At 35.2% G+C, this 27,192-nt stretch overlaps 1 protein-coding gene and 2 long non-coding RNA genes across 3 annotated transcripts; 2 read left to right on the top strand and 1 right to left on the bottom strand.

The window, feature by feature from the left end:
* LOC141406648 (uncharacterized) lies at nucleotides 1-1,984 on the bottom strand. The gene is made up of 3 exons (XM_073992512.1): nucleotides 1,963-1,984; nucleotides 535-1,410; nucleotides 1-470 (listed from the first exon to the last, which is right to left on the bottom strand). Exon 2 carries the CDS (start codon nucleotides 1,261-1,263, stop codon nucleotides 544-546), a length of 720 nt encoding a protein of 239 aa, XP_073848613.1. The 5' UTR covers nucleotides 1,264-1,410; nucleotides 1,963-1,984; the 3' UTR covers nucleotides 1-470; nucleotides 535-543.
* Nucleotides 1,985-4,481: 2,497 nt separating this feature from the next.
* On the top strand, nucleotides 4,482-5,187 carry LOC141406368 (uncharacterized). Its single transcript, XR_012413372.1, has 3 exons — nucleotides 4,482-4,587; nucleotides 4,658-4,701; nucleotides 5,083-5,187. It is a non-coding gene; the product is annotated as an uncharacterized lncRNA (long non-coding RNA).
* A 9,377-nt stretch (nucleotides 5,188-14,564) lies between these two features.
* On the top strand, nucleotides 14,565-25,360 carry LOC141405243 (uncharacterized). The gene is made up of 6 exons (XR_012413168.1): nucleotides 14,565-14,880; nucleotides 14,943-15,265; nucleotides 15,333-15,558; nucleotides 15,627-15,788; nucleotides 16,223-16,397; nucleotides 25,011-25,360. It is a non-coding gene; the product is annotated as an uncharacterized lncRNA (long non-coding RNA).
* Nucleotides 25,361-27,192: the final 1,832 nt, after the last annotated feature.

The following is a 27,192-nucleotide window of genomic DNA, read 5'->3' as shown; positions in this document are numbered from 1 at the left end:
TTTTAATGTTGACAAAAATTTATTATAACCTTTTTTGTAACCGCTGAATTTTAAAATGGGCTTGTGTTTTTGTATTGGTGTTGATGACTCAAGCAAATGTGCATCTGTCATGTTTTCTTTTTATAATTATTACATTTATTTTTTATTATTAAAGCTAGTAGGCATGACTCATGTTAATAAATAATTATACATTTTACAGAAATAACTATTGCAGGGTATGTTTTAACGCCAAGATGCTTTTTTATATTACCAAATACGGAAACAATTTGATTCTCCAAATATTTGGCATCGATTTGGTATCTCACTGCAATATTTTTTTATTTTTCAATTTTCAACTTGTAATTTATAGAAATATTTACGTACAATTACATTTTAAAACATACACACAACAATTAACATATTGGACAACATTTTCAATAAATCACATTCAATGTTCCTCATTGGCATGTTTTTCACTCTCCGGTGTCCAACTAAAATATAAAACAGTTTTTAAGGAATGGAACATTACTATTGCTACAGTTTTCTCCAACTTACCCCATTTTTTCATTCAGACTTTGGTAAACGAACTAATACATCATAGGATTTGTTATTTTTCTCAAACTTATCATAGGGCACATAACAGCAACGATGTGATGGATGCACCTTGCCATAACGCATACGTCCCTCATACCTTGCTCTTCCAAAATACAAAGTTTCCCCTTCATCGGTATAACCTCCGACCAAGGCATTTGCAGGTATGTCACCATCTTCAGTCGATATCCACTTGTACTCAGCTTTATCGTCAGCAATATGCAATAATTCAATTTCCTCAGTTACAAAATGGGAAGCACAGCCCCAAGCGCAATAAACACCCTTCTTTTTGGGAACATAATAAGCCGGTAATAAGTCATTTTCATAGTATACACGGGCAGCATAAATAGCGTCACCATTTTCATCATTAGACAATTTAAAACCAAATTTTGCAATCTCAGTGGCACTCATGCTACTATCCAGAGGCCACCAATCATAAGTACTCTCAACTGCCACATCTATATCATCTAAAGGTGTGGGCTCCGAAAAATTTAGATACAAGCGATGTATCATATGAGGATGACAATTTGCACGACATTGAGGACATGTATTGGAATTGGAGAACCAGCGCGTCAAACATTTATGATGAAATACGTGCCCACACCTGTTAGTCGAGTAAATATTGTCGTTGTTTTTAAAATATTCACTGCATATAGCGCACAGGACATTTAAAGAAGTCGTTGCCTCGGACATCTTGTGATGAAGTTCCGGATATTTAGGATATTTTAACTTTATTTTAACTTTTTCTGTTCTGTTGTTGTCTGTCTTTGTTCAAAAATCAGATGTTCATTGCTCATTATCTTTAGTTTACATTGTACAAGTTATTGTAAGTTCTTCCCTCTTGGAAAATTACAGAAAGAGAATAATAAATAATAATAACAAAATTTGCGGATATATTAACAAAATACAAAGTAATTTGTTTTTATTTTTTTTTTCCTATAGTAGGCAATTTCCTAAACCTGAGTAAAATATAAAACCTTATTTACACCGGTATTTATTTTTATTATTCCCGGTCCACACAAGAGTGATTTCATTGAAACGTCATGAATTTATGCGTTTCTAGATCCAGTTCCATAGTAGAGTAAAATCATGAAATAGCTGTAGTGAGTCTCGGTCCACACTAGAGTGATTTCATTGAGCAAATTTCGTGAAATTATACGTTCCTAGATCGAGTTCCATGCTAAAGTATTTTTATGAAATTGTTGTAGTGGGGAACTCGATCTAAGAACTCCTAATTTCATGAAATTATTTCATTGAAATCGCCATAGTGTGGGCCGGGACTGAAATTTTTTAATGAAATTCAATGTGGACCGGTGCTTAAGAAAAAAAGTCTGAGAGAAGTCTCCCTCGTCCCTTATGGGATGTTTGTGGAACAATTATTATTATTATTACCTTGTCTCTGAAATTTGGCCACTGGGTATTTTTGTGCTAGTTTATTTTCATTGTTTATATATTCGTTTACTTGAACGTATATGTGAAGTACACACAACGTAACTAAATGTTATAGTACGTTTATATATAACCGGATTTAACAAACCCACTGGGTTTCAAATGTCAATTCCATTGCTTACATTTCAGATGAATCCTCATAAAGAAGGTTAACCCAGAAAAAAGCTATAATATAAACATGGCCTTACACAATTTATTTATTTCTTTTTACTCTTGTGCCACACACTGAAAATTACACATGAAAAAATTTAGCTTTAAAAGCTTTAGCTTTTAGGAGAGAGCGGCGGTGAAGGAGCCCCCTTTCTCCCTTCTCACCCATAACCTCAAAACAATTTCATGAAAATTTTCATAGTCTGGCACAAGACTTAGCAAATTAGCATCAAAAACATATAATAGGTCTGTACGACAACCCAAAAGTTTGTACAAATTTGTAAAAACTTTTACAAAATGTTGTTCGATAAAAAACTTGTAAAGTAAAAGAGAGCGAATTTGGAGAGAATTGTGAGAGAATTTTGGAGAGTTTTGGAGACTTTTGTTACTTTCCTTGTAAGAATTTGCAAGTTTGATCAGCTGATTTAAATTCGAATGTTTTGTGGCGGACTTTGCAATTCTTGGCAAAAAAATAAACAACATTTGGTTATTAAAATAACTACAAGATAAAATAGAGAAGAGATAACTAAATAAATTATGGAAAACTACTTATTTTGTAAAATAACTTATTTTCTAGTTTGTGATGATTGTTTTATTTCTAAGGTATCAAATCCCAGCAAAAAGCGGGGCATCCATGGAGAAACACTATGTGGACGGCTGTCCGTTAATTTATGATATGAAAAGATAATTATTTTTGTAGCAATAATATTTAATAATAATCAATAATAGGTGTGTACGATAACTTTCCCAGCAATACTCAGTCAGTTCCAGCAACCTCTCTCAGTGAATTTTACTCTCTCAAGCAAGAAAAATTGCAGAAAGTTATCGAACAGCATTTTGCAAAAACTTGCAAGAAAGTCAGCTGTTTCCGAAAATGTATGAAATTTGTTTTTGTTTCTTTTGATATTTTAAACCAAACGGAACAAAAACATAAATTTTAAAATTGCACTTTACTTATTTAATGCTTTAATCCTATCCACAACGCTTTAGAATCTAAAAAAATGTGCAATCGTGAAATTTTCTTGGTCGAAAATGTTAACATTTCGATTTGTTTACACTGAACATGTGATTGAAAGTCAGCTGATCAGACTTGCAAATTTTTGCGGGACAAATTTTCCCAGCAAAAGTTTGCAAGTTCTCAGTCACAAAATTCTCCAAAAATCTCTCCAAACTCGCTCTCTTTTGCTGGATAATTTTGTTATCGAACAGCATTCAGCAAAAATTTGTACGAATTTGTACAAATTATTGGGTTATCGTACACACCAAATATCAATAATCAAATAATATTCCCAAATAACCTTCGATTGTTAAAGTAAATCTTATCCGCCAAACTTCTTGTTTGTCAAATCAGCTGACTTCTTGCAAGTTTTTGCAAATTGTTGTTCGATAACATTCTGCAAATTTTTAGCTACGAGAGAGTAAAATTAGTGGAGAGAAGTTACTAAGAACATGCTGAGTACTTGCAAGTACTTTTTACATGCGAAGTTATCGTACAGACCTATTAATTCGTAGTTATGGATCGAACAACGACGTACCGTGGGAACGGCACAATACCATCATTAATTTAATTCGATTGTTTTTAAAATTTGGTCTGTTCCTTTACTTTTGAAAGTGGTAAAACCGGCAAAAGTAGCAAAAGTTGTAATCTGGTTCTATATGAATTGCATGGTGTCTGAAGTAAAGGAACGCTTTTCGAGTAAAAAGTTGTAAAACTTGAAGATTCTTGCACGTAAAGGAACAGAGCTATTATTTGGCATCCAAGTAGAAAATCGACTCTTCGATGACATTTTCATTGACAATGCGTTGACGAAATTTCCAAAATTGTCATGTACGACAAGTTGCATGACCATATCTTATTAAGCTGAAAACAGGTACAACGTTTGATTAAGCTGAAAACAGATACAACGTTTGATTAAAGTTTTGTGTCGTTTTGGCCGTTTTTACACTGTTGGACATGATGCCGAAAAATTCAAATTCATTTGAAATATAGTATGCCGACAAACAGATAAACGCTGGACTTTGGTATCGTCGTCGCCCTGTTGTTGTTGTTTTTTTCTCGACGCCCAACGCAAAACTTTAATCAAACGTTGTATCTGTTTTCAGCTTTACTCAATAATTTGTACAAATTTGTAAAAGTCCAGTAACTTCTTGTAAACGACTAAGATATTTTGCATTGTACTGTAGAGTAAACGAACAATATCCAGTAAAAATTCGTACAAATTTTGGGTAAAAGAACACACATCTTGCAGTGTGTCTTGGCAAAAAACCCTAAAAATGTTTAAAAAGCGTGCTTTGAAATTATTGTACACATGTTTAAGCAAATAGAAAATTTTCTATTTGTAATAAATGTAATAATATAAAATTCGTAAACCGCGTCACGAACTAAACTGTGTTTATTTGCGCATTAACTAGAAAAGGGTAAGTTAGAATAAGTAGATTAAATTGCATATAAAATAATTGTAATAATTCTTTAAATTCGTGTATTTAGGTTGAAGTCAAAGCAGAGGTTTGAAACTCCCAATATGAAGCTCGGTAAGATTTTAGAAAATATAAGTGCCACCGTGGTGCTATGGTATGCACACCCGCCTTGCACACATAAGGTCGTAGGATCGATTCCCAGGCCAGGCAACATCAAAAAACTTTTCAACGGTGGAAAAATACTCCTCAGTAATGTTGGCGACATTTCCTGAGTATTTCAGCTATGTAAAATTTCTCTATAAAAGTGGTGTCTTAGACACGCCGTTCGGGCTCGGCGATAAACTGTAGGCCCATACCATTGAGCTAATATGAATCGGGGTGCACTCATAGATATGAGAGAAGTCTCCCTTGTTCCTTATGGGATGTTTGTGGAACAATTATATATATTATAAGTGGCAATTTACAAAATTGATTTATCATAGTTTCTTTTTGCAGAGTCCATAAATAAGGGCGATCTACAGCCCTTCGGTCGGCTGGGGTCAGAAGTACCTACGTAAAATAATTATATGTGCAAACTAATATTGTGATATTTATCGTCGAAAACAAAATATATTTCCAATATTATTTTTACATTGTAGTTAGTGCTTACGATTGCTTTTAAAATATAAAAGAAAATTGCGCTCTTATTAATTTCATATTAGAGAAAAATAATTTATAAACAATTTGTCATAGAAAATAATTATATGTGCAATAACGAAATTGTTTAGAAAATTCATAATAATGAACAAAATTGTTGTACATTTAACATGATATTGTATTGTCCTTGTGGATTAGGACTTGTTGTAGCCTTCGTCTCATAGAACCGACTAGGTTTCTTAAGGTGTTAGTGGTGATATACTCCCATTCCGCCAATAATGCACATTTCAATTATTTCAGCGTCGTGCACTCCTTTGACTTCGGGAAAACTTTGGCGGATAGTATGCCCCGAAGGTCTTCAATGGGTTTGTGGCCATGAGTTATAGCTGGCCACTCCAATAACCGTACATTTCGTGGCTTTAAAAACTCATTTGTAGGTCCAAAAGGGTGATTCGGGGCAATATCCTGCTGGAAAGTCCAATTTTATCCGTACAGTTCTCCAGCAAAATCTATTAAGTTGTTCTCTAACAACTAAATTTATGATTCGGCACTCATTTTTGTCGGAACAAAACATAAAGTAGACTGTCGTGCAGCTCTGAATGCAGCGCATACCATAAGAGATACTCCTTGAAAACTTCCCAATTCTCAAATAAATTCTAACGGTATTAAATTTCAATTTTTTTCTAAATTTTGCTTATGTCCTCTCACTTTTTGCTTAGTGGTAATACCTTAATTGGATTTAATTTGTAATCCCGTTAGTTGAGACATTCGATTTTAATTTACAAACCAATAAAAAATAATTATATGAGAATTATAAAACATTCGCGTCTGTCACGTCATAAAGGGAACACTTAACATCGACGAAAGTCTACTTTAAGGTTTGTTCCGACAAAAATGAGTGCCGAAACATAAATTTAGTTGTTAGAGAACAACTTAACAGATTTTGCTGGAGAACTGTACGGATAAAATTGGACTTTCCAGCAGGATATTGCCCTGAATCACCCTGTTGGACCTACAAATGAGTTTTTAAAGGCACGAAATGTACGGTTATTGGGGTGGCCAGCTATAACTCATGGCCACAAACCCATTGCAGACCTTCGGGGCATACTATCCGCCAAAGTTTTCGCGATGTCAAAGGAGTGCACGACGCTGAAATAATTGAAATGTGCATTATTGGCGGAATGGGAGTATATCACCACTAACATCTTAAGAAACCTAGTCGGTTCTATGAGACGAAGGCTACAACAAGTCTTAATCCACAAGGACAATACAATATCATGTTAAATGTACAACAATTTTGTTCATTATTATGAATTTTCTAAACAATTTCGTTATTGCACATATAATTATTTTCTATGACAAATTGTTTATAAATTATTTTTCTCTAATATGAAATTAATAAGAGCGCAATTTTCTTTTATATTTTAAAAGCAATCGTAAGCACTAACTACAATGTAAAAATAATATTGGAAATATATTTTGTTTTCGACGATAAATATCACAATATTAGTTTGCACATATAATTATTTTACGTAGGTACGGTGTGCCAAAGTTCGAAGAAAATGGTGACTGGCGGAAATATGCGAGCTAGGTATTACTCATTTAAGATAACATTTGTAAACATATTAAATTTTATAATTTAATAAAAAAATTGACACACGACATCATAAATTAAATTGTCTTTAGTTGGGTCATCAATGACTAATAGCAAGACAGTGTATGTGGAACAGTCGTCAACGAAATATGGGGTTTTTATAGGGTGTTTTTGTAAAAATGCTTGCCTGTCACACGAACCGTTCGTACTAAAACGTATACGTTCAAAATTTGGTTATTGTAAAATTTTACGAACCATTCGTTTTTATCTGAAAGCTTTCGTCTATTTCATAAAAGCTTTTATATTTCAGGATTTCCATGACACTTATTTTGTGGATTTTGCATAGACATCTGCACGTAAAATGTGTTACTTGATGGCAACCCCGATAAACAGATGAAAAACAAAAAATAAGAAAAAAATGTAATCAAATTTGTCCAAAAATAATTGTGATAATATGAAGTAACGGATGTACATATACGCGTGTGCTTCTATGGAAATAAATAAAATTGCATTCCCTTCCAGTTTTCGTGTGTTTTGTGCCATTTATAACTCAAATTATTTAATTTTCATTCAAAACGATGGGTCTTTTCCATTCGTTTATTTTTGACGTATTCGTTCGACTGATTTTGTTACGAAAACCAAAAAAATTACGAAAATAAAAAGCTTTCATTTGTTTGTCACACGAATACAAACGTCAACCGCTAAGAAAACCAAATTGTGTCTTCGTTCATGAAATCGACGAACGAATGGGCAAAAACTTTTTACAAAAACACGCTGTTAGTCATCGAAGTTGTCTTCAGTGACAACCCTTACCCTGTCGCTCAAGTTGTCTTACACGAATACTGGCATATTTCTGTGAAAATTTCGTCGATGATTTCACATTGCTGTCTGCAAGGTGTCTTCAGGGATATAGCATTGTCTTAAACGATTCGTCAATGTTGTCTTCAAGACACTTTCTATTGGGCTACATCACGCCCAAAATTTGGAAAATGGGTAAGGTGGTGCTGCTACTGAAGCCAGGCAAGAATGAATCGTACATAAAGATTTCGCTTTTGTTGTCCGTGGCAAAGACTCTTGATGATTTACAGTTGCCGGTTACACTGTGCAACAAAATTCAATTTTTTCAAAATGATGGGAAAAACCGAGTACATTATGAAAGTAGAGCTAAAAATATGAGGCCCGTGTATCGGCGTTTTTAAAGTTTACGTCGGAAAGTAACCAAAATAGACGGGGCAAATTCCGCCCATTTTTAAATTTTTCGAAATATTCGAGTTTGGGTATCTTGGAATCCTTGCATTTCAGGTATATATTATTGTTGTTGTGGTAAATATTATTGTTGTTGGCGTTTTTTATTGTTGGACTTCTTTGCGAAGCAAAGACGACATAAAAACAGTGGTGGATAGTCGATGATCAGACTAGCAAGGTTTCTTGAAACCAATTTCGTTAAAGTTTCTTTTCAAGTTTTGTTAGTGTCCACACACGTTAACGTGAAATTTAAGATTTTTGCGTGTCCTCTTTATTTTACCGTTCGCGTTTGTTGTGTTTCTCATACCAATAAAAACAAAACAAACATAAATAAACTAAAAAACAACACAAAATAATTAACATTAATAATTAAATTAATATTAATAGTTAAATTTTCACTATTTCATTAGTTAAATGTTATTATTAAATATTTTTATGCTTGTTTTGTCGTTAACGTTTCCTTGAGAAAATAAAAATGAAAGAAAATGGAAGAAAAAATCTTGCAGCGAATAAAAGGAAGAGGCAACACAACAAACACAGAAGACCATGTACATGGGTTTCACTACTTCATACCCCTCGCCTATAAACTTGACGTCGCCATGTTGAAATCGTGCTAGTCTGACCATCGACATATGAAATTCTTTAGTTCGACTCAAATTGTAGGGTAAACAGCTTTAGGGCCATACAGCAAATTTCTCATTTTATTTAATTTGCTAGATGGCTTTATTGACCTGTTTATCGATACAGAGTCGGCGAAAAAGGGAACTGATGAAGTTATTTGGTGACAACTGAAACTATAGTATTCCCTACCCTTCGCCCGCAACTAATCAATTTCATATCCACTTTAAAATATTTTGTTGTTATTCAAACAATTGAATTGCAACAAAATATGGACTCGAGCTGAAATAAACACAAAGATGTAAAATTCTGCAATCCAACAATAAAAAACGCCAACAACAATAATAGGCATCAGCACGGCCTTGTTGACCAATGCGTAATGCAAAAACAACTTTCTTGTTGTTTTTACCCCCGCTTATTGAAGCAACACTCCTATGTTCGTATTCTTTGCGAAGCAAAGACGACATAAAAACAGTGGTGGATATGAAATTCTTTAGTTCGACTCAAATTGTAGGGTAAACAGCTTTAGGACCATACAGCAAATTTCTCATTTTATTTAATTTGCTAGATGGCTTTATTGACCTGTTTATCGATACAGAGTCGGCGAAAAAGGGAACTGATGAAGTTGTTTGGTGACAACTGAAAATATAGTATTCCCTACCCTTCGCCCGCAACTAATCAATTTCATATCCACTTTAAAATATTTTGTTGTTATTCAAACAATTGCAACAAAATATGGACTCGAGCTGAAATAAACACAAAGATGTAAATATTTTTGTTAAAAATTTTAACCCTCATGCGGTTCATCAAAGTCCTTTTTTCGAAAATCGTTCAAAAACTCATTAAAAATGTGATCGTATCAAATCCGAATATTCTACAAAATTGTTCGCCATAAAATTTTACTATAGATTTCAGAATACACCAAATCTGTAACTCTTGTCTAATCGCCAGGAATCTCTGAAAATGAAAAACACGTTAAAGTCGGACTTCATCTGAGTTTTTTCAAAATTGTCCCTCAAAACATAATTTTAGAGAGATGATGTCAGAGACAAGAATATTCTTCGTCAAATTTCATCATAGGTCATCAAAGAAATGAAATGTCTATTTACATTCTATAGTATTGTTACGAATGTAACTGATAGGATTAAGTTAATTTAGTTTAATTTCCGTTAATTTAAAAATTTGAATTATAACGTAAAGTTTTATTACGCAGTTACTTTATTTAAGCAACAACAACAACTACCATGTAGAAATCTCTTCATCATTCTAGTTCTTTATCTTTCATTAATGTGCTTTTGTTTTGCTTTGCCATAATCATGTAATTATCGTTTAGTTTGTTACTTCTTTATTTCTTGAATTTGTTTGTTGTTGTAATTACGTCATTACTGTGTTTGTCCACTGTATTGATCTTTCCTCATGTAGGTGAGTCTGGTTGTTCGCTTAGTGCGAATGTGCGTCTGTGTGTTCGTTGTACAGATTCGAGGTGTTGCCATATGTTCTAGATATTTCTCGAACAGGGAGACTTTGGGGTATAAATACAGGGGAACTGGCAATGACGAGTGAGTTGTGTTTTAAGCGTTGAACTGAACAGATCGGTTAAAGAAGTGCTGCGTGCTAACTAGAGACAAGCTGTGTGCTAAGTAATTAAAGTCGATTCCGAATAAGTGTAATAAAGTAAATAAAGCATTGTAGAAACGTAATCTAAAACGAACCCTGTTTTATTTGGTACAAATCGTACTGGGGAATAAAACAACGTCTACACGGAGATTAGTTAAACCTAATTCTGTAACAATATTTATTGAGGCTAAGCGACAAATTATTTCCTAGTTTTAAGTGCATTTCTAAATAAAACACTGAAACTTAACTTTTTTTAAATTATATTTTATTTTTAACTTTTTAGTAAATACATTTTTTTGACCACTGAGAACAAAATAGTAGTCAATTTAGGGCGAAAATTTAGACAAAAACTTTAAAATGCCTGAAATCGTGTAGTACCGTTATATAAAGGCTATACCAAAACCTGGACCTATGTCAAAAATTTTTGGTGGAGAAGTTTCTGTACCATTGGGGACTCCAAATGCCAAGTTGCAGTCAAGTCGGCCTCAAAATGAAGATAAAATCCTCAAAACACTTGAAATCGGGTGGTACCGCTATTGGTATAGCCCCCTTATACCAAAAACTGGACATATGTTCACAATTTTTGGTGGGGAAATGTCTGTATCATTGGAAATGCCAAATGACAGCAAATTCGGGCAAAAATGAAGATAAAACCCTCAAATGCAATTTAAATAAAACACCGTTAAACACTGTAAAAATTGACCAATATTGGTTTTGATTTCATATTCATGTATTGTTATCCATATCTGAAAAGTGTGCAAAGTTTTAGTCCGAATGGTCAACTGCAACTGTGTTAAAATTGAGTTACCAGATTTGAAATGCAATTTAAATAAATCACCGTTAAAACACTATAAAATGGACCAATATTGGTTTTGATTCCATATTCATGTATTGTCTTCTAAATCTGAAGAGTGTGCAAAGTTTCAGTTCGATTGGTCAACTGCAACTGTGTTGAAAATGAGTTACCAGATTTGAAACGGACGAAAGCAAATTAAATAAAACACTGTAATAAAAATACAAAAAGAAAATGAGCCAAAAAAGGAATTTTTCCACTTTGCAACTTTAGCTGTGTTCCTTTACTTACCTGAGGTTACCATTTTTCCCATTTGTTACCATTTTTAACCTGCAAAGCGTTCCTTAACCCCGAAAAGTGGCAAAAATGGAAGCAATTTTTAAGAGAGTGAGAGTGGAGAGAGAGCGAAAATGGCTTTCTCTTTTACCACAGGCTACCAGCAAAATTTCTGCAGGTAAAAAATGGCAGAACTGATTTTTCGGCTTTTGTTTCACGATTATTTCACAAATAGACGATAAACAGAAGAAAAAGTCGAAAACTAAACTAAAAACTGTGAAACAAAAGACGAAAATTGATTTTTTATGTTTCTTTTTGACATTGCTGCCAGATATACCATTTTTCCGTTCCTTTACTTTTCTGATAAAAATGTTCATGAGAGAGCAATTTTGAACAACTTTGACACTTTTCTCTTTTACCACCCTTACCATTAAAAAAGTAAAGGAACAAAGCTTTTTTTCTCCACAAAAACAATTAGGCTTGCTATTTCCACAATAAAAGTGTTTTTAAGTGGTCGATTATGGATAGCAACCCAACTACAGTTGCGTTGCGGACAACAAATTTTAATTAAATTAATAACTGAAGGTTCAGAACGCTGATATTGAAGGAATTTGACAAACATTTCTGTCGTTTCACTTATTTTAATTGTATAATTTTCCCTTCTGGCAACGCAACTTCAGTTGAGTTGCTATCCATAGTCGACCCCTAAGTTTCACAAACATAAATCACCGAATAATTAAAAACAGATAATTGGTTGTTTTCAACAAGAAGAAGAAGAGTTGCAAGTGGTTGCTAGAAAAAATTTGTCCAGCAAGAATTTGCAAACTCTCAGTGAAAGAACTGTCAAATTGTCTCTCTCGAATCGCTCTCTTTTGCTGGGCTTTTGTGTTAACAGACGACTTCAAAGATATATAACATATACCATTGTATGAATCCTACATACAGAGAGGAACAAAAGTTTACATACACCCCTAAATCTCGGGTTTTAGGGAATCTATTCACTTCATGAGAACTCTGAGGAAAAACGTACATTTATCGATGTCCAGGAATATATATTAACCACAAAAACAACTTCAAAGCTTTCTAGGGTCTCAATATATACCATCTGACACTAATATTGTGCTTTTTATAAAGTACAATACCTAAAAACGCAAGGAATGAAGCAAGGGTCAGCTTTAAAGAGTTATACAGGAAGTTTGACATCAAAAAACGACATTTAACCCCCAAAAATTATTTTCTTTTCTCTAAAATATATCTCAGACAGCCAGAGACATTCGCCAAAACAATCAAATCTAGAAATTTTGCTGTCAATTCCATAAATTTTACGGTAATACACATATTTCCTTGGGGTGTATGTAAATTTTGTCCCCATCATTTTTTGGTTTTTGTAGAACTTACCGTTATTTGTATTGTGGAATATACTTTTGTAGTATTAAATGTTGTTTTTTAGCGAGAAGAAATAAACCTGAATATTTGGAATTTCATAAAAATGATTACTTACCTTAAAACCCGAGATTTAGGGGGTGTATTGTTGCGTACCGCCCAATGCGGCGCTACGGTGGGGTTCCAACTACGCTCAGTCGGGGCTTTCCCTTCCAGGGGGTTCTCAACCCTTCCACCGTCAGCCCTAGGGGTCGAACAATTGAAAAATGAGACACGAAAACAAACAAAACAAAAATAAAAACACAACACGACATACAACCATGACAAGGGAACTTGGTGTTTCTGCTCCCACACATTGCCCGCCCTGCCTTGACCCTTTTGTCCAAAAAAAAACAACATCAATATTAAAGGGCCCCGAATCCCACACACACTTACCTCGCCATTACATACACCCTAATTCACTCTCTTACAAAAAAAAACACTTAAAGTTTCATCTTAATATCAAACATTTAAACATAAAAGCATTTATTCCCATTTAATTTGGGTCTTAAACCTAACGCATAATAGTAATCTTAACTCGAACACAAAAAAAAAAGGTAATAACTATCTGAAACACTAACACCAGTATACGGTATAACGAGTCATTAACTCGGATTACCATACATCACTACACGACTAAAAAAATATGATGCCAATTCGGCCAACTCGAGTTATTCTGAACGCCTACCTAATAGAGCTCTGTTAGATGGGAATTTTAGGACGTCAATATATGGTCCTGACCAAAAAAAAAATAATTATTTCGTCGATGGGTGATTTGAGGCAACCCTACACTCTTAGTCTTCCTGGAGTTAATATTCCTTACAAATACAAAAATTATATAAAGAAAAACTATTAAATAGCTATCTACTACGGCACACTTAAATCTAACGACATAAAATATGTATTTTTGTTATTATTTTAATTATAGTTTTTGCGTCTTTTATGGAGATTGAAGTTTTTTTATTTTTAGTTATAGATAATTCTGTTTAGCTTTTCATTTGTCTTTATATTAGTTAGTCGTCTGGTTGTTTATGATTTGTTACCTTTGATTTCCAACCGAAAAAATATTAACCCTGTTTCTTTTTGTATATTTACAGGTGTGCGGACATAACATTCCAGGATGGATGATGGGCTTCCAAGGCTCTCGGTTAAATCAAAATGGTATCTTAGGCATTTGAGGCTTCCAATAAATAAATGCTAGGATTCATCCCAAAAAGTTTAGCTGACCCCCTTCGAACACGGTTGTAGGGGAGGCCAGCAGTTCCCTTAAGTTTTGTTTGGCTATACCTTGAAGGGAATCAATCATTACCACATATACACATCAAACAAACTGCACATCACTTACTTCTATGTTCTAATGCCCACCACATATATTTAAGTTAAAACTTAAGTGTCCTTTATTTTTAATAAACTCTTGGTGAATTTAATCCTTTATTCCTATTTATAATGGCACTTGATCTTTACTTTGGCACACTTTCAGTTACATGTAAGTATAAACGACATAGGTTTATTTAGCAAACACACTTGATGTTTTTGGTTAATCTCTACTACGCAATCTCCTCGATTTTATGCTTGTCCGGCCTTTTATATGCGGAAAATTTGACGCGAGTTTTCCCGCCTTTCCCAGATTTTCATGGTTTTTCCTATCTTTATTTATTTTACCTTTTTACCCTACATATAAACCATATGTGTACGCAGTGTTGTATTTTGACGGACACGTTACTTGTCCACTAACTAAAAAATCAACCTGTAAATGGCAACACCCCTTTCCAGCATGCCAACCGGCCACCCATCATTTCCGCTTTCATTCTTGGTCGTGTTGCAAGCTAAAGTCGGGACAGACAAATTTTCTGGATTTCTTTTCTTCAAAGAAAATGAAATCGACACGCAACAAAACTTCACAATTTGGAAGTTCATCGCCGCAAATTGTGATGTGCGTGTCTCATTGTTTTCCATTTGGAGAACTATAATATATGTACTCAATGAATCTACATTGGTACATTGGAAGGAAGCTTGCCGGTAACCCACGCCACGAGATTTTTCTTCTGCTGTCCACCTCGGTTATCTTAACATCATAACCCATTACACACAGGTAAGATGATAAGAAAAACTGTATAATTATTTAACCTAACCAAAAATTTCCTTTCCCAACAGGCAAATCCATTAAACATTAATTTTTTTGTGCTGTCTCACTGACCCACGCCATTCATCGCTACGTATGAAGTCGCGGTCGGCGATCAACGTCGCAACGGTTGTGTGTGTACGTTTATGTGTACAAGTTCTCTCAGAAAAAGGGCGCATACTTGAGTTTGCCGTGGAGCGCCTCATTTTTTTCATTCCATTGCATACACACACACATACACTCCTACCTGTTTGCCGTTAATCTACTCACAATGTGTGTGAAGAAAATTAACACGCCATTATTGAATGGACTACCTCCAATTGTGAATGGCATCTCGACTTTACTTGAAGTTATGGTAAGTCTTGATTGAAGAAAAAATATCATTAAGAAATATGTCTAACATAATTTCCTTTTTATTGCAGAGCTTGTGATTATAAAGACTCAACAAACTCATAATGCGTAATCTGACCGGTTACTCCAAACTTCGACAAAATGACGTCAGATTCGTCATCTTATTGTAAAGTAAGGGGAACTTACTTTTTCTACTACCTGCCCTCTCTCCCGAATAATCCATCCATGCAAACAAGTGGAATTATGTTGTTCCCTTATGGACCACTGTGATTTGTTTATCATTTGATCTACATACAGGTAATAGTATTTTATATTTATTTGCTTATCCATGATTCCTAATTGTTATATTTCTGTTTTCTTTTTAGGTAACATTCCATATGCAACAGACAGACAACTGTGACACATGTACTTGTTGACTGTGCATAAAAACTTCTATACATCCCATCATAATGGGATTGTAACCTATAAGGACGATAACATGCAGCCAACATCTACCCTTATTGGAACGTGGACGCAATGAATCCCAGGTAGGCATTTATTGTTTTCCTCTTTTGTATTGATTCTTGCCTTAGGGTAGGTTAGATTGTTTGTTTGTCAGTAGGTATGTGTGTTTGTCACTCCATGTGTGTGAATATTTTTGTTTGCATGGATACATTTTGTTATGTTAATCAAGAAAATGCTTGCCAATGATTTCATATATGATCATGCTTATGTGGATGCAATCTTTCCTATTTACCCGCTGTTTACCATAGCCAACTTTTTGTCCCAAAGAGGGTGCAATCCAATGCCATGTTAGAAATATTACCTCTCAACCTTTCTGTACAGACATATTTACCTGGCATGCTATAAGGTGTTCACCATTGAACACGAACATTCCCCCAAGATATAATGGAATTTTACTTGCCAACAAAAAAACTTCATTCTAATATAGCCATATACTAATTCTTATTTTTCATTTCAGGTAATTACTGTATTGCAATCCCCTCCTCACCAATATGAAAACTGATGCAGAATGAAAATCGTACAATGGGGTGACTTCTTGAATACCAGTTGCTGTCAATACCCTGCTTATTTGTGTACCCAAGAGAACCGTGCATTTCATTTAAAGAATTGGCATAATGTTGACGCCCTCCCAAGTGAGTTTATTTTCAATTTATTTATTAGATAATTATGAGTGTAGAAAAGTGTTACATGATTATGAAGATGTGCGTGGAAATGTGCTTATAATATCATTAAGAGGTTGTGTGTTGAAGGGTGTTTATTATAAAATCATTAAGAGGTTGTGTGTGGAAGCACATATGTGACATGAAAATTATCGTGTGTTAGGCATAGGAATACCTGCTTGTGGAAAGTAGGCCATGTGCATGCGGCCGACAACAAGGTTATAAATTTTATCGCATGCTATAAATTTTTATTTTAATATATTCGACTACTGCGCTGCAAATAAAACAGCATTTGTACGTGAAATCCTACGTAACAACTGCATTATTACGAACAGTGGATATGTGATCGATAAGCAATCGGGAATTTATTGATGAAATCTACCATATCATTAGTTGCAAATTATATGTTATTATGCTACGGATAATGGTTCATATGCTGTTGTGTGAACATGAGGGATGATAATAAAAAAAAATTGAGCCTTAGCCACCATCCAATTTTGTCGCATGCTATACTATTGGCAATCTTTGCCCATTACCATGAGCTCATTTAAGTGAAACTTATTTGGAGGAAAAATATACGTGCAACATTTGTTGAGCTGTGGGAGTGCCTGAAACGACCTCATGAAAATATATATTTCTGCTAATTATAATTGTATGGTATTTACTAAATGATATCACCCTATTAGATCATGACCTCCATGTCCGCATACACTTTCCTCAACCTCATAATTGATTTACTAATAGTATATTTTACTGTCTTTAAATATTTTATGTTTATATTTTATATTATTTAAATTTTATTATAGATATTTTAATATTTATATTTTACTATTGATATTTTATTATTAATAATTAATATTTTGGGGGGTGTGATATGTTTCAAATTTAGTACTATTGAACTTTGCCATGCATTCAGAACAAATTTCTTGGCCTTTGAATGTGTTTAAAAAAAATTATGTCTAGTTTTTTTTTTTTTTGACGGGTATCTAAACATTCATCTGTTGAATTAATTGGCGAAAATTCTCTTGGGAAAATTTTAAAATTTTCGGGATCGGTGGGATCGAAAATTTATCAAGGCTTATAGCATTTATTGGAATTTGGATTTTTAGATCATGTAATCCCAGTAAATATCCCAGTGTTTGTTCATTCTTTATGAGAATCTTGCTAAACTAATTTTCTGTCTGAATAAAATCGTTTTGAAAATTTTCTAGTCCGACACTGTTATTTTCAATTATCACGTGGGGAACTCCCACACCCTGAGATCTCAAAGCCGGGAATTATGAATATTTCTTAGCCCACAAAGATGTAAATGTAAAATAAAGACAATAATTGGTATGCCAATTAACAACTGCAAAAAAGCAAAAAAAATAAACATTCACAGACATTAATTTTCTTAAGCTATATTGCACATATGTTACTAGCATTACCGAATTATTGCACTATGTATTTACATTTAATCGAACTTGTCGTGGCAAGGAATAAACATAGTAAAAAGTATAAGGATTTATACTTTTGTAAACTGGGTGTGTTTACCTTTAAACAATTTTGTTGTGTGTCGGAGAATTTGTTGAGGGAAAATTTTTTTGTGTTTTTAAGACCTATATGAAGGCACAACGGTTGTTGTTTTGACTTTGGATTCTTCTCTTCATGCTAAGTTTTAGTGGCTTTCTCATGTTCTGTTTACCCGACTTAAGTCTCTTACCCCTTTGTGTTCCAACGTGGGGAACTCCCACACCCTGTTGTCTCACAAGCCGGGCAATCACTGTAATTTCTAAGCCTAATGAAGATATAATATTAAAATTGCCAATAATTTAAATATAATAATCATAATAATAATAATTGCAAAAAGGCAAAAAAAATGGACGTACACAAACATACATTTTCATAACCTATATTGCACTTAAATTATTATTATCACAGAATTATTGCACCTTTTATATTTTTATATCTTTCGCATGAAAATTTCCTAGAGGTTTGCCATTAAGGGTTTCTAATTCATACATGTTATTTCCTATCGGTTTTACAACCCTACACTTTAGAAACTTTTTTCCAAATTTTGCGTTGATGTTGTTTTTAAAATCGGATAACATGTGGTTTCTTCTGTAGACTTCTTGTCCAGGAAGAAACTTTACAATGCGTGCTCTTTGGTTATATCGTTTGGCGCTATTATTGAAGGCTTCATGCATATTGCTTTTTACTTTTTCTCTCATCAGTTCTAGCTTATCGTTTTTGTTGAGTTGTTGTATTTGGTGGTCAGTTAGGGATCTTAGTTGCTTGGCGAGTTTATAATCCGCCCCACTTGTAAACATATTATACCCAAAAAGGGCGAAGAAAGGGTTAACACCAGTGGAAGAGTGGACGGAGGTACGGAGGGCTTGCTCGATGTCGGATAAATATAAATCCCAGTCGCGATGGTCATTTTCCACATAAGTTCTGATAGCAGCCAGTACCGATTGATTAACTCGCTCGGAGGCATTGGACTGCGGCGAATAGTAGGCGGTAGTCAGATGATGAATTTTATAATTATTGATCATTTGCTCGAATGCTTTTGATGTAAATTGTTTGCCGTTGTCACTGTGGATGACTTCCGGCACGCCGAAATTGTGAAAAACTTGGTCTTCCAAAAATCGGACAACGTTTTGAGAGGTAGCTTCTTTCATAGCGTGTAAAAATGTAAATTTAGTGAAGTGGTCCACAACAATGAATATATAAGAGTTCCCCTTTTTGGACCGAGGGTACTTCCCGAGAAAATCCACATAAAGTTTTTGGAAAGGCCTTTCCGTAACTACTTCACTGCCGATAGTAGGGTTCATATGCTGGTTAGTTGATTTTGTTTCCTTACATACAACACAGTTTCCCACATACTGCCTCACTTGTGATACCATCTTGGGCCAGTAATAGAACATTTTTAGACGGTTTAGAGTTTTGTTTATTCCATCGTGGACTGTATTGTTGTAATTATGTGATTTCTCTATTAGGGCATAAGTTATGTCAAGTGGTATCCACAATTTCCATTCAAATTCTTCGGTATCCGGATCAAAGTTTTTCTTCCTTATATATATTTTGTTGCCATCTGTCTTCAAATCTGGTAGCATTTCTTTGTTTTTAAGGATCGTATCTCGAAGTTCTGAATACTCTTCACTATCAAAAGCTGTTGTTTCGAAATCCAATAAATCGTTATTCATGTCTATTTCCTCAATCGTTAAGCCAGTATCGATCGGCATGCGGGATAAAGTATCCGCCACCACATTCTCTGAACCCTTACGGTGTTCAATGGAGAAATCATATGATTGTAGTTTCAAAGACCATCTTGCAAGCCTGCCACTAAGATCTTTAAGCGACATCAACCATTTTAGGCTTGCGTGGTCGGTTATAATTGTGAACTTCATTAGTTCTACATAAGGTCGAAACTTTTTTACGGCTAACACGGCCGCCAAACATTCCTTTTCGGTAACCGAGTAATTTCTTTGACATGGGTTCAGTTTTTGCGAATAAAACGCGATAGGATTTTCTTCGCCATTTTCATTTTTCTGAAACAGAACAGCCCCGACACCATAATCCGATGCATCGCATTGGATATAAAATTCTCGACGGAAATCGGGGTGTCGTAGGACTGGTGCTGATGTCAACGCGTATTTTAGCTTTTGGAATGATTCTTTGGCTTCAGGAGATATGGAAAACTTTTGGCCTTTCTTTAAAGTGTCGGTTAGGGCGGCTGATATGGAGGCAAAATCTTTGATAAATCGCCTGTACCACCCGGCCGTGCCGAGAAAACTCCGAACCTCTCTAGGTGATCGTGGTACAGGGATCTTTAAGATGGCGCTTACTTTTTCGGGGTCCGTTTTTAGGCTGCCATTCCCAATTATAAAGCCTAGGTATCGTAACTCTTTGAAGCAGAACAGGGATTTTTTTAATCCAATGGTCAGATTGGCTTTCCGGAGACACTCTGCTACTTCCTTTAGCAAACTCAAATGATGTTCAAAGTCATCGGCAATTATTAGCAGGTCGTCCAAGTAAATGAAGACGTTCGACTTGAGCCTACCCGGTATAACTTTGTCCATTAGCCTGCAGAGTCTTTGAGCCGCATTACATAAGCCAAACGGCATTACCCGAAATTGATAGAGCGGTCGACCTGGAACCGTAAAGGCAGTGTATGGCTTTGCTTCTTCCTCTAATTCAATCTGCCAGAAGGCGTATTTCAGGTCGACGCTGCTTATGTAATGCGTCTGATCTATTCTGCTAAGGATTCCCTCTATGTTCTGGAGCGGGTAGGCGTCTTTTATTGTTAAAGCATTCAGCTTTCGGGCATCTAAACAAAATCTGTTTTTGCCTGGTTTTCGGACTACAGTTGTGCGATTGCTCCATGCTGAGTCACTCTCTTCAATTACATTAAGAGCAAGCATATTATCAATCTCATTGTATACTATCTCCTGTACCGCCGGGGACAGGGGATAATGTTTATCCTTGACCGGGTTAGCACCTTCTACCAACTTTATCGCGTGTTTTTCCAATTTGGTGCAACCCAAACCCTTTTCTTCGAAAGTCAGGAAGGTTTTTACGACTTCGTTTAGTTTTATTTGTTGGTCCTCTGTCAGGATATGCATGTTTTGGTTATCATTAGTTGATGAAGCGTGGATATTTCTGACCAAATCGACGTCTATTTCCTCCACGGGAAAGATTTCTGGTGCAATTTGGAAGATTTTCCAGAAATCTGCCCCAAGATATAAAACCTGTTCTAGATCAGGACATAGCACCAAGGTCATGCTAGATCTTTTCCCCTGGTACTCCACTTCGACTTCTACTGTACCCAGAATTCGGTGAAGTTGGCCTGAAGCCGTACTAACATTAGAGGCAAATAATTTTACTTCGATCCCTAATTCATCCACTATTTCCCTGCAATTTTTACCTAGTAAACTAACCGTCGCACCAGAATCTAATAGGCCGGTAATCTCTTTCCCTTCGATCTTTACCTGAGCATACGGTCGGGGATCTTTCGCGTAATGACATCTGGATATGGTTTCTGACACTGATTTCTTTAAATTTTGAAAGTACTTTTGTTTATTTCTTAGTTTTAAAATCCGTTTGTTAATCTTTGGATTCACTTTAGAGTTATTGTTTATGTTGGGGGTCACGTTTTGGAAAATTTTATCTCGTATTTGATTATAGTTTTGTTCTCTCACTTCCAAAGGCAAATAGTGTCGAGCCTGAGCATAATTGATTTCAGTATTTGAATTTTTTAGTGGGATTGGGGATTCGGAACGGGGGGTTGTTCGGATGAACGTTGGTTCCCCGCTGCAACCACGTTCTTCTTCACGTTTCCCGACCTACAATTAGCGCATTTGGGGGCTGTAGTATTCGGTTTACCGCATTTAAAACAGAAGTAACCTCTTTGTGAAGATGGACAGTCCCTAAAAACATGTCCGGGGTTCCGACAGTTCCAACATATCATAGGGCTGTTGATTGCAGATACTTCTACAACCTCTTCTTGTTCTTCGACCATTTGGTAATTATCAGTTATGGTTTCATCATGCATGGCATTTATTCTCATCGGCTTGTTGATTGTTAGGGTTGGCGTTGGGTTCTGATCCTTTCGGAAGAATGTTCGTTCTATTTCTAAACATTCCACCCTCAACTGTTCAAGAGATGAAACATTCATTGAATATACTATGCTAGATAGATTTTTGCGCAAATTTTTCTTGACCAGGGAAATCATCTCGAAATCCGAAACAGGTCTTTCCAACTTTGACCTCATTAAATTGATGTCGTGGAAAAACGAATCGATGGATTCCCCTGGCATCTGTTTGCGTTCAAGAAGGTCCCTCATCTCCTCGAAGCATGTGCGTCTAGTTTTAAACCTGCCGATTAGGCCGTGCCTCAACGATTCCCAACCCGAAATACTGTTATTTCGCTGTTGTAGCCAAAACCATTCGGCTGCTGGACCTGACACTAGCAGGTGAAATTCGTTAAGAATATCTTCCCATGCTAAATGGTAATGTCGCTGGAAATATTCCAGACGATAGATAAAGTCTTCTACGTTTAAGCTGTCAGGTCTGCCTGTAAATTTTAATCCAAACTTTTCCACTTTTATTCCGGGGGCATTCGGAAAAGTCAGAATCGAGGGCGTAAGGGTATTTCGGCGATGGGGGCTTGAGTTATAATCCCTATTTGGAGGTGGACCCTGAGGCAAGGAGTTATTAGTTTGTGCTCTATAATTGTCTGAAGGAAAAGACTGTTGCCTATTTTGAACATCATAGGGTTGTGATGTCGGATTCTGAGCGGCGCTACGTCCGTCTATAGAGATTTTTGATACAGCTTCGCTAAGTTTGTTAATGACCCCATAGATTTTTTCCATTTCTCGACCAACACTTTCTTCGATCTTAGATTGCATGTTCGCATTGGCATGTTCTATACTATCATGTACCAACCTTCTTACTAATTTATCGACCTCCAATGGTTGGGTTGGGTGATTGGTTTGGGGATTATTTTGGGCCAATCTAGCCGCGGCACTTGTACTGGGGTTGGTATTCATTATCGAGCCAGAAAGATCTCGGACAGTTGGGTCATTATTAATATTCGTGTTCTGCATTTTGGTCTTTTTCTTTACTTTTGGCAGTGGTGATGAAATCGAAGTTCGACTTACGTCAAAAAGCAGAGACCTGTTTCTTTTGCTTCTTTTCTTCCTATTATTCCTATTGTTAGTCCTTTCACTCATGAGAACTTTTTATTAAAACTTCAAGATGGCGTGACGGAATACAATACTAATAAAGTGCACAACTTAGATCAACACCAGAAATATTAGCAGTCTTCACAAATTTGTCAAAGATATTGCAAAAAAAATTTTAATCTCTATTTTAATAAAATCCTATAATTGTTAGCAGTTAATAATTAGATAAAAAAAATAAATATAGGTTACACAAAACAAATATTAAATTAGCGATACACACAGATAACATAATTGAGAGTTTCTTAGGTTGTATTTTCAGTAATTAGCGTAGAGTAAGTGGGTGGTTTGATTTATATTCGTTTTTCAAACCTCTTTGTAAGTGTCCTTCTTAAAAGGTTGTCATGGCGTACTGACAGACTGGACTTAAACACAACATTTATAAACATCAAACGATTAAAGGTTAACACCACGGCATTTTCTTCCATTCTGAAGAAAAAGAATCTCGTGTTAAAAGATCTGCACAATACAGTCGTGACGCTTTATCGTCAACGCAGATATTGCACTTTTCTTAAATGTTATCCTTAGTCTATTGTAACTACTAATTAATAAATACAAAAACTACACGGTAACATAAAACACAGGTCATGAACACAATACAATCTTTGTTACACTTCACGAACAAGAGCTATTGCACTAGACCAGGCATATGGAACAAAATATCCTAATTTTACAACTACCTATACTAAATATTGCACATTTATCACAGTTTAAATTGTAAAAAGTGGATGCAATATTTGTAAGATTGTTGAAAAATGCGATATTTTGGTTTGCACTATTGTACCCTATATTCTATTGCATAGTGCGTAGGTGTTGTTGCACATATCGTATTAGTAATGTCGGGAGACATTATATTATTTCGTTGGGCGCCATATTGTTGCGTACCGCCCAATGCGGCGCTACGGTGGGGTTCCAACTACGCTCAGTCGGGGCTTTCCCTTCCAGGGGGTTCTCAACCCTTCCACCGTCAGCCCTAGGGGTCGAACAATTGAAAAATGAGACACGAAAACAAACAAAACAAAAATAAAAACACAACACGACATACAACCATGACAAGGGAACTTGGTGTTTCTGCTCCCACACATTGCCCGCCCTGCCTTGACCCTTTTGTCCAAAAAAAAACAACATCAATATTAAAGGGCCCCGAATCCCACACACACTTACCTCGCCATTACATACACCCTAATTCACTCTCTTACAAAAAAAAACACTTAAAGTTTCATCTTAATATCAAACATTTAAACATAAAAGCATTTATTCCCATTTAATTTGGGTCTTAAACCTAACGCATAATAGTAATCTTAACTCGAACACAAAAAAAAAAGGTAATAACTATCTGAAACACTAACACCAGTATACGGTATAACGAGTCATTAACTCGGATTACCATACATCACTACACGACTAAAAAAATATGATGCCAATTCGGCCAACTCGAGTTATTCTGAACGCCTACCTAATAGAGCTCTGTTAGATGGGAATTTTAGGACGTCAATATATGGTCCTGACCAAAAAAAAAATAATTATTTCGTCGATGGGTGATTTGAGGCAACCCTACACTCTTAGTCTTCCTGGAGTTAATATTCCTTACAAATACAAAAATTATATAAAGAAAAACTATTAAATAGCTATCTACTACGGCACACTTAAATCTAACGACATAAAATATGTATTTTTGTTATTATTTTAATTATAGTTTTTGCGTCTTTTATGGAGATTGAAGTTTTTTTATTTTTAGTTATAGATAATTCTGTTTAGCTTTTCATTTGTCTTTATATTAGTTAGTCGTCTGGTTGTTTATGATTTGTTACCTTTGATTTCCAACCGAAAAAATATTAACCCTGTTTCTTTTTGTATATTTACAGGTGTGCGGACATAACATTCCAGGATGGATGATGGGCTTCCAAGGCTCTCGGTTAAATCAAAATGGTATCTTAGGCATTTGAGGCTTCCAATAAATAAATGCTAGGATTCATCCCAAAAAGTTTAGCTGACCCCCTTCGAACACGGTTGTAGGGGAGGCCAGCAGTTCCCTTAAGTTTTGTTTGGCTATACCTTGAAGGGAATCAATCATTACCACATATACACATCAAACAAACTGCACATCACTTACTTCTATGTTCTAATGCCCACCACATATATTTAAGTTAAAACTTAAGTGTCCTTTATTTTTAATAAACTCTTGGTGAATTTAATCCTTTATTCCTATTTATAATGGCACTTGATCTTTACTTTGGCACACTTTCAGTTACATGTAAGTATAAACGACATAGGTTTATTTAGCAAACACACTTGATGTTTTTGGTTAATCTCTACTACGCAATCTCCTCGATTTTATGCTTGTCCGGCCTTTTATATGCGGAAAATTTGACGCGAGTTTTCCCGCCTTTCCCAGATTTTCATGGTTTTTCCTATCTTTATTTATTTTACCTTTTTACCCTACATATAAACCATATGTGTACGCAGTGTTGTATTTTGACGGACACGTTACTTGTCCACTAACTAAAAAATCAACCTGTAAATGGCAACACCCCTTTCCAGCATGCCAACCGGCCACCCATCATTTCCGCTTTCATTCTTGGTCGTGTTGCAAGCTAAAGTCGGGACAGACAAATTTTCTGGATTTCTTTTCTTCAAAGAAAATGAAATCGACACGCAACAGTATGTAAACTTTTGTCCCTCTCTGTACGTATTTCGCTTTTGTTGCCCGTAGCAAAAACTCTTGATGATTTACAGCGCAGCAAAATTTTCGGTGCCAAAGATGCCATTCAATCATGGGTGCAAGTGATCTGGCATGTCATCTTTTTAGCATCTCCATCGATGAATTTTATATGGGCGTGGACCCCAATGATGCTATTCATTTTTGGATCCAAAGCATGTCATTTACACCAATGCTTTGACATGTCATTTTCACCAATGCACGATGGGGCCAATGACAGGTTTTTGAGGCAAAAAGTCATTTTTTCAAGTCAGCGATTGAAATTAAATAATAACGGAATTATATTCTTAACACTTTCAAACCTCCAAAACCAAAAAATTACAATCTGGCAACGACCCACGGCGACATGCCAAGCTGTCAAAGATGTCATAATTATGATTCCGTTTATTTCTGACATTCAGTAGTAATTAAACAATTTAAGTATTTTGGCGCCAAAACCTGATCTGTTGATATTATCTATTTTTTAAAAATGGAAAATACGGGTAATGGTATGTAAATTAAGATTATTATTAAAAGTGTAAATGTAATATTAGATGTGGTCAATAATTTGTTGTGTCAGTAAGTGATGGTTTTTGATGTAGTCTGTGGTATCGTCCATGTGTTCTTTGGAGTAGAACTTTCGACTTCAGGGTGCTTTCTCGTAAAAATATGTATCTGGTGAAAGGTGACAATGTCGGCTAACAGATTTTGAAAAGAATTTTTGCGTATACTTGCGAATAAAAAAATTACCAACTTCCAGATTTCGTAAAACTTAAAAACTTGAATATTTTTAATTTTTGGTTGGAAAATCAGCGAAAACCTAAACTCCTTATAGAATGGATTTCTGCAAAATTTAATCGAGGTGTCAAAGACAACTTCATGACGGAAGTTAAAAAGCAAATTTATAATATTTGTGCACGCCTTAACCAAAAATGGATAAAAAATTGGAGGTCAAAAAGTCGTGTATTACAATTTGAAAGCTTATGGTTAGGTAGCGACACAGTATTTACGCTAGAACAAGGTAATGATAAAAAGAAGAGAGGGCGCCCTAATGTGGATTATAGTGAAGGAAGAAAACTTGCTTCGGAAGTCTGCTATGAACACGGCAACAGAGGCGGTATGAATCAAGGGTTTGGTGATTCATACCGCCTCTGTTTCGGCCAATTTGTCAAAAGAAAAATATTTAAACTATGTTCTCAAGGAAGTTCGGTATCAACCAACTAAATTGAGGAAACAATTAACTTCGACAGAGAAAATTTATGAACGATATATCCAAATCTGAACCGATTTCAATATGATGTCTCAATAATGTTTTCTAGACCAAATTCCGTCACACACTTTAAATTTCA

This window comes from Musca autumnalis, unplaced genomic scaffold (genome assembly GCF_047663935.1).
Source record: "Musca autumnalis isolate F117 unplaced genomic scaffold, ASM4766393v1 scaffold_5, whole genome shotgun sequence".
NCBI lineage: Eukaryota > Metazoa > Arthropoda > Insecta > Diptera > Muscidae > Musca > Musca autumnalis.
Note: the sequence above shows the minus strand (reverse complement) of the source record. Positions and strands in the feature narration are given on the sequence as shown.

What these genes read in the sequence shown, in the direction of transcription:
- LOC141406648 (XM_073992512.1), bottom strand. Translation starts at nt 1,263, where the DNA reads ATGTCCGAGGCAACGACTTCTTTAAATGTCCTGTGCGCTATATGCAGT.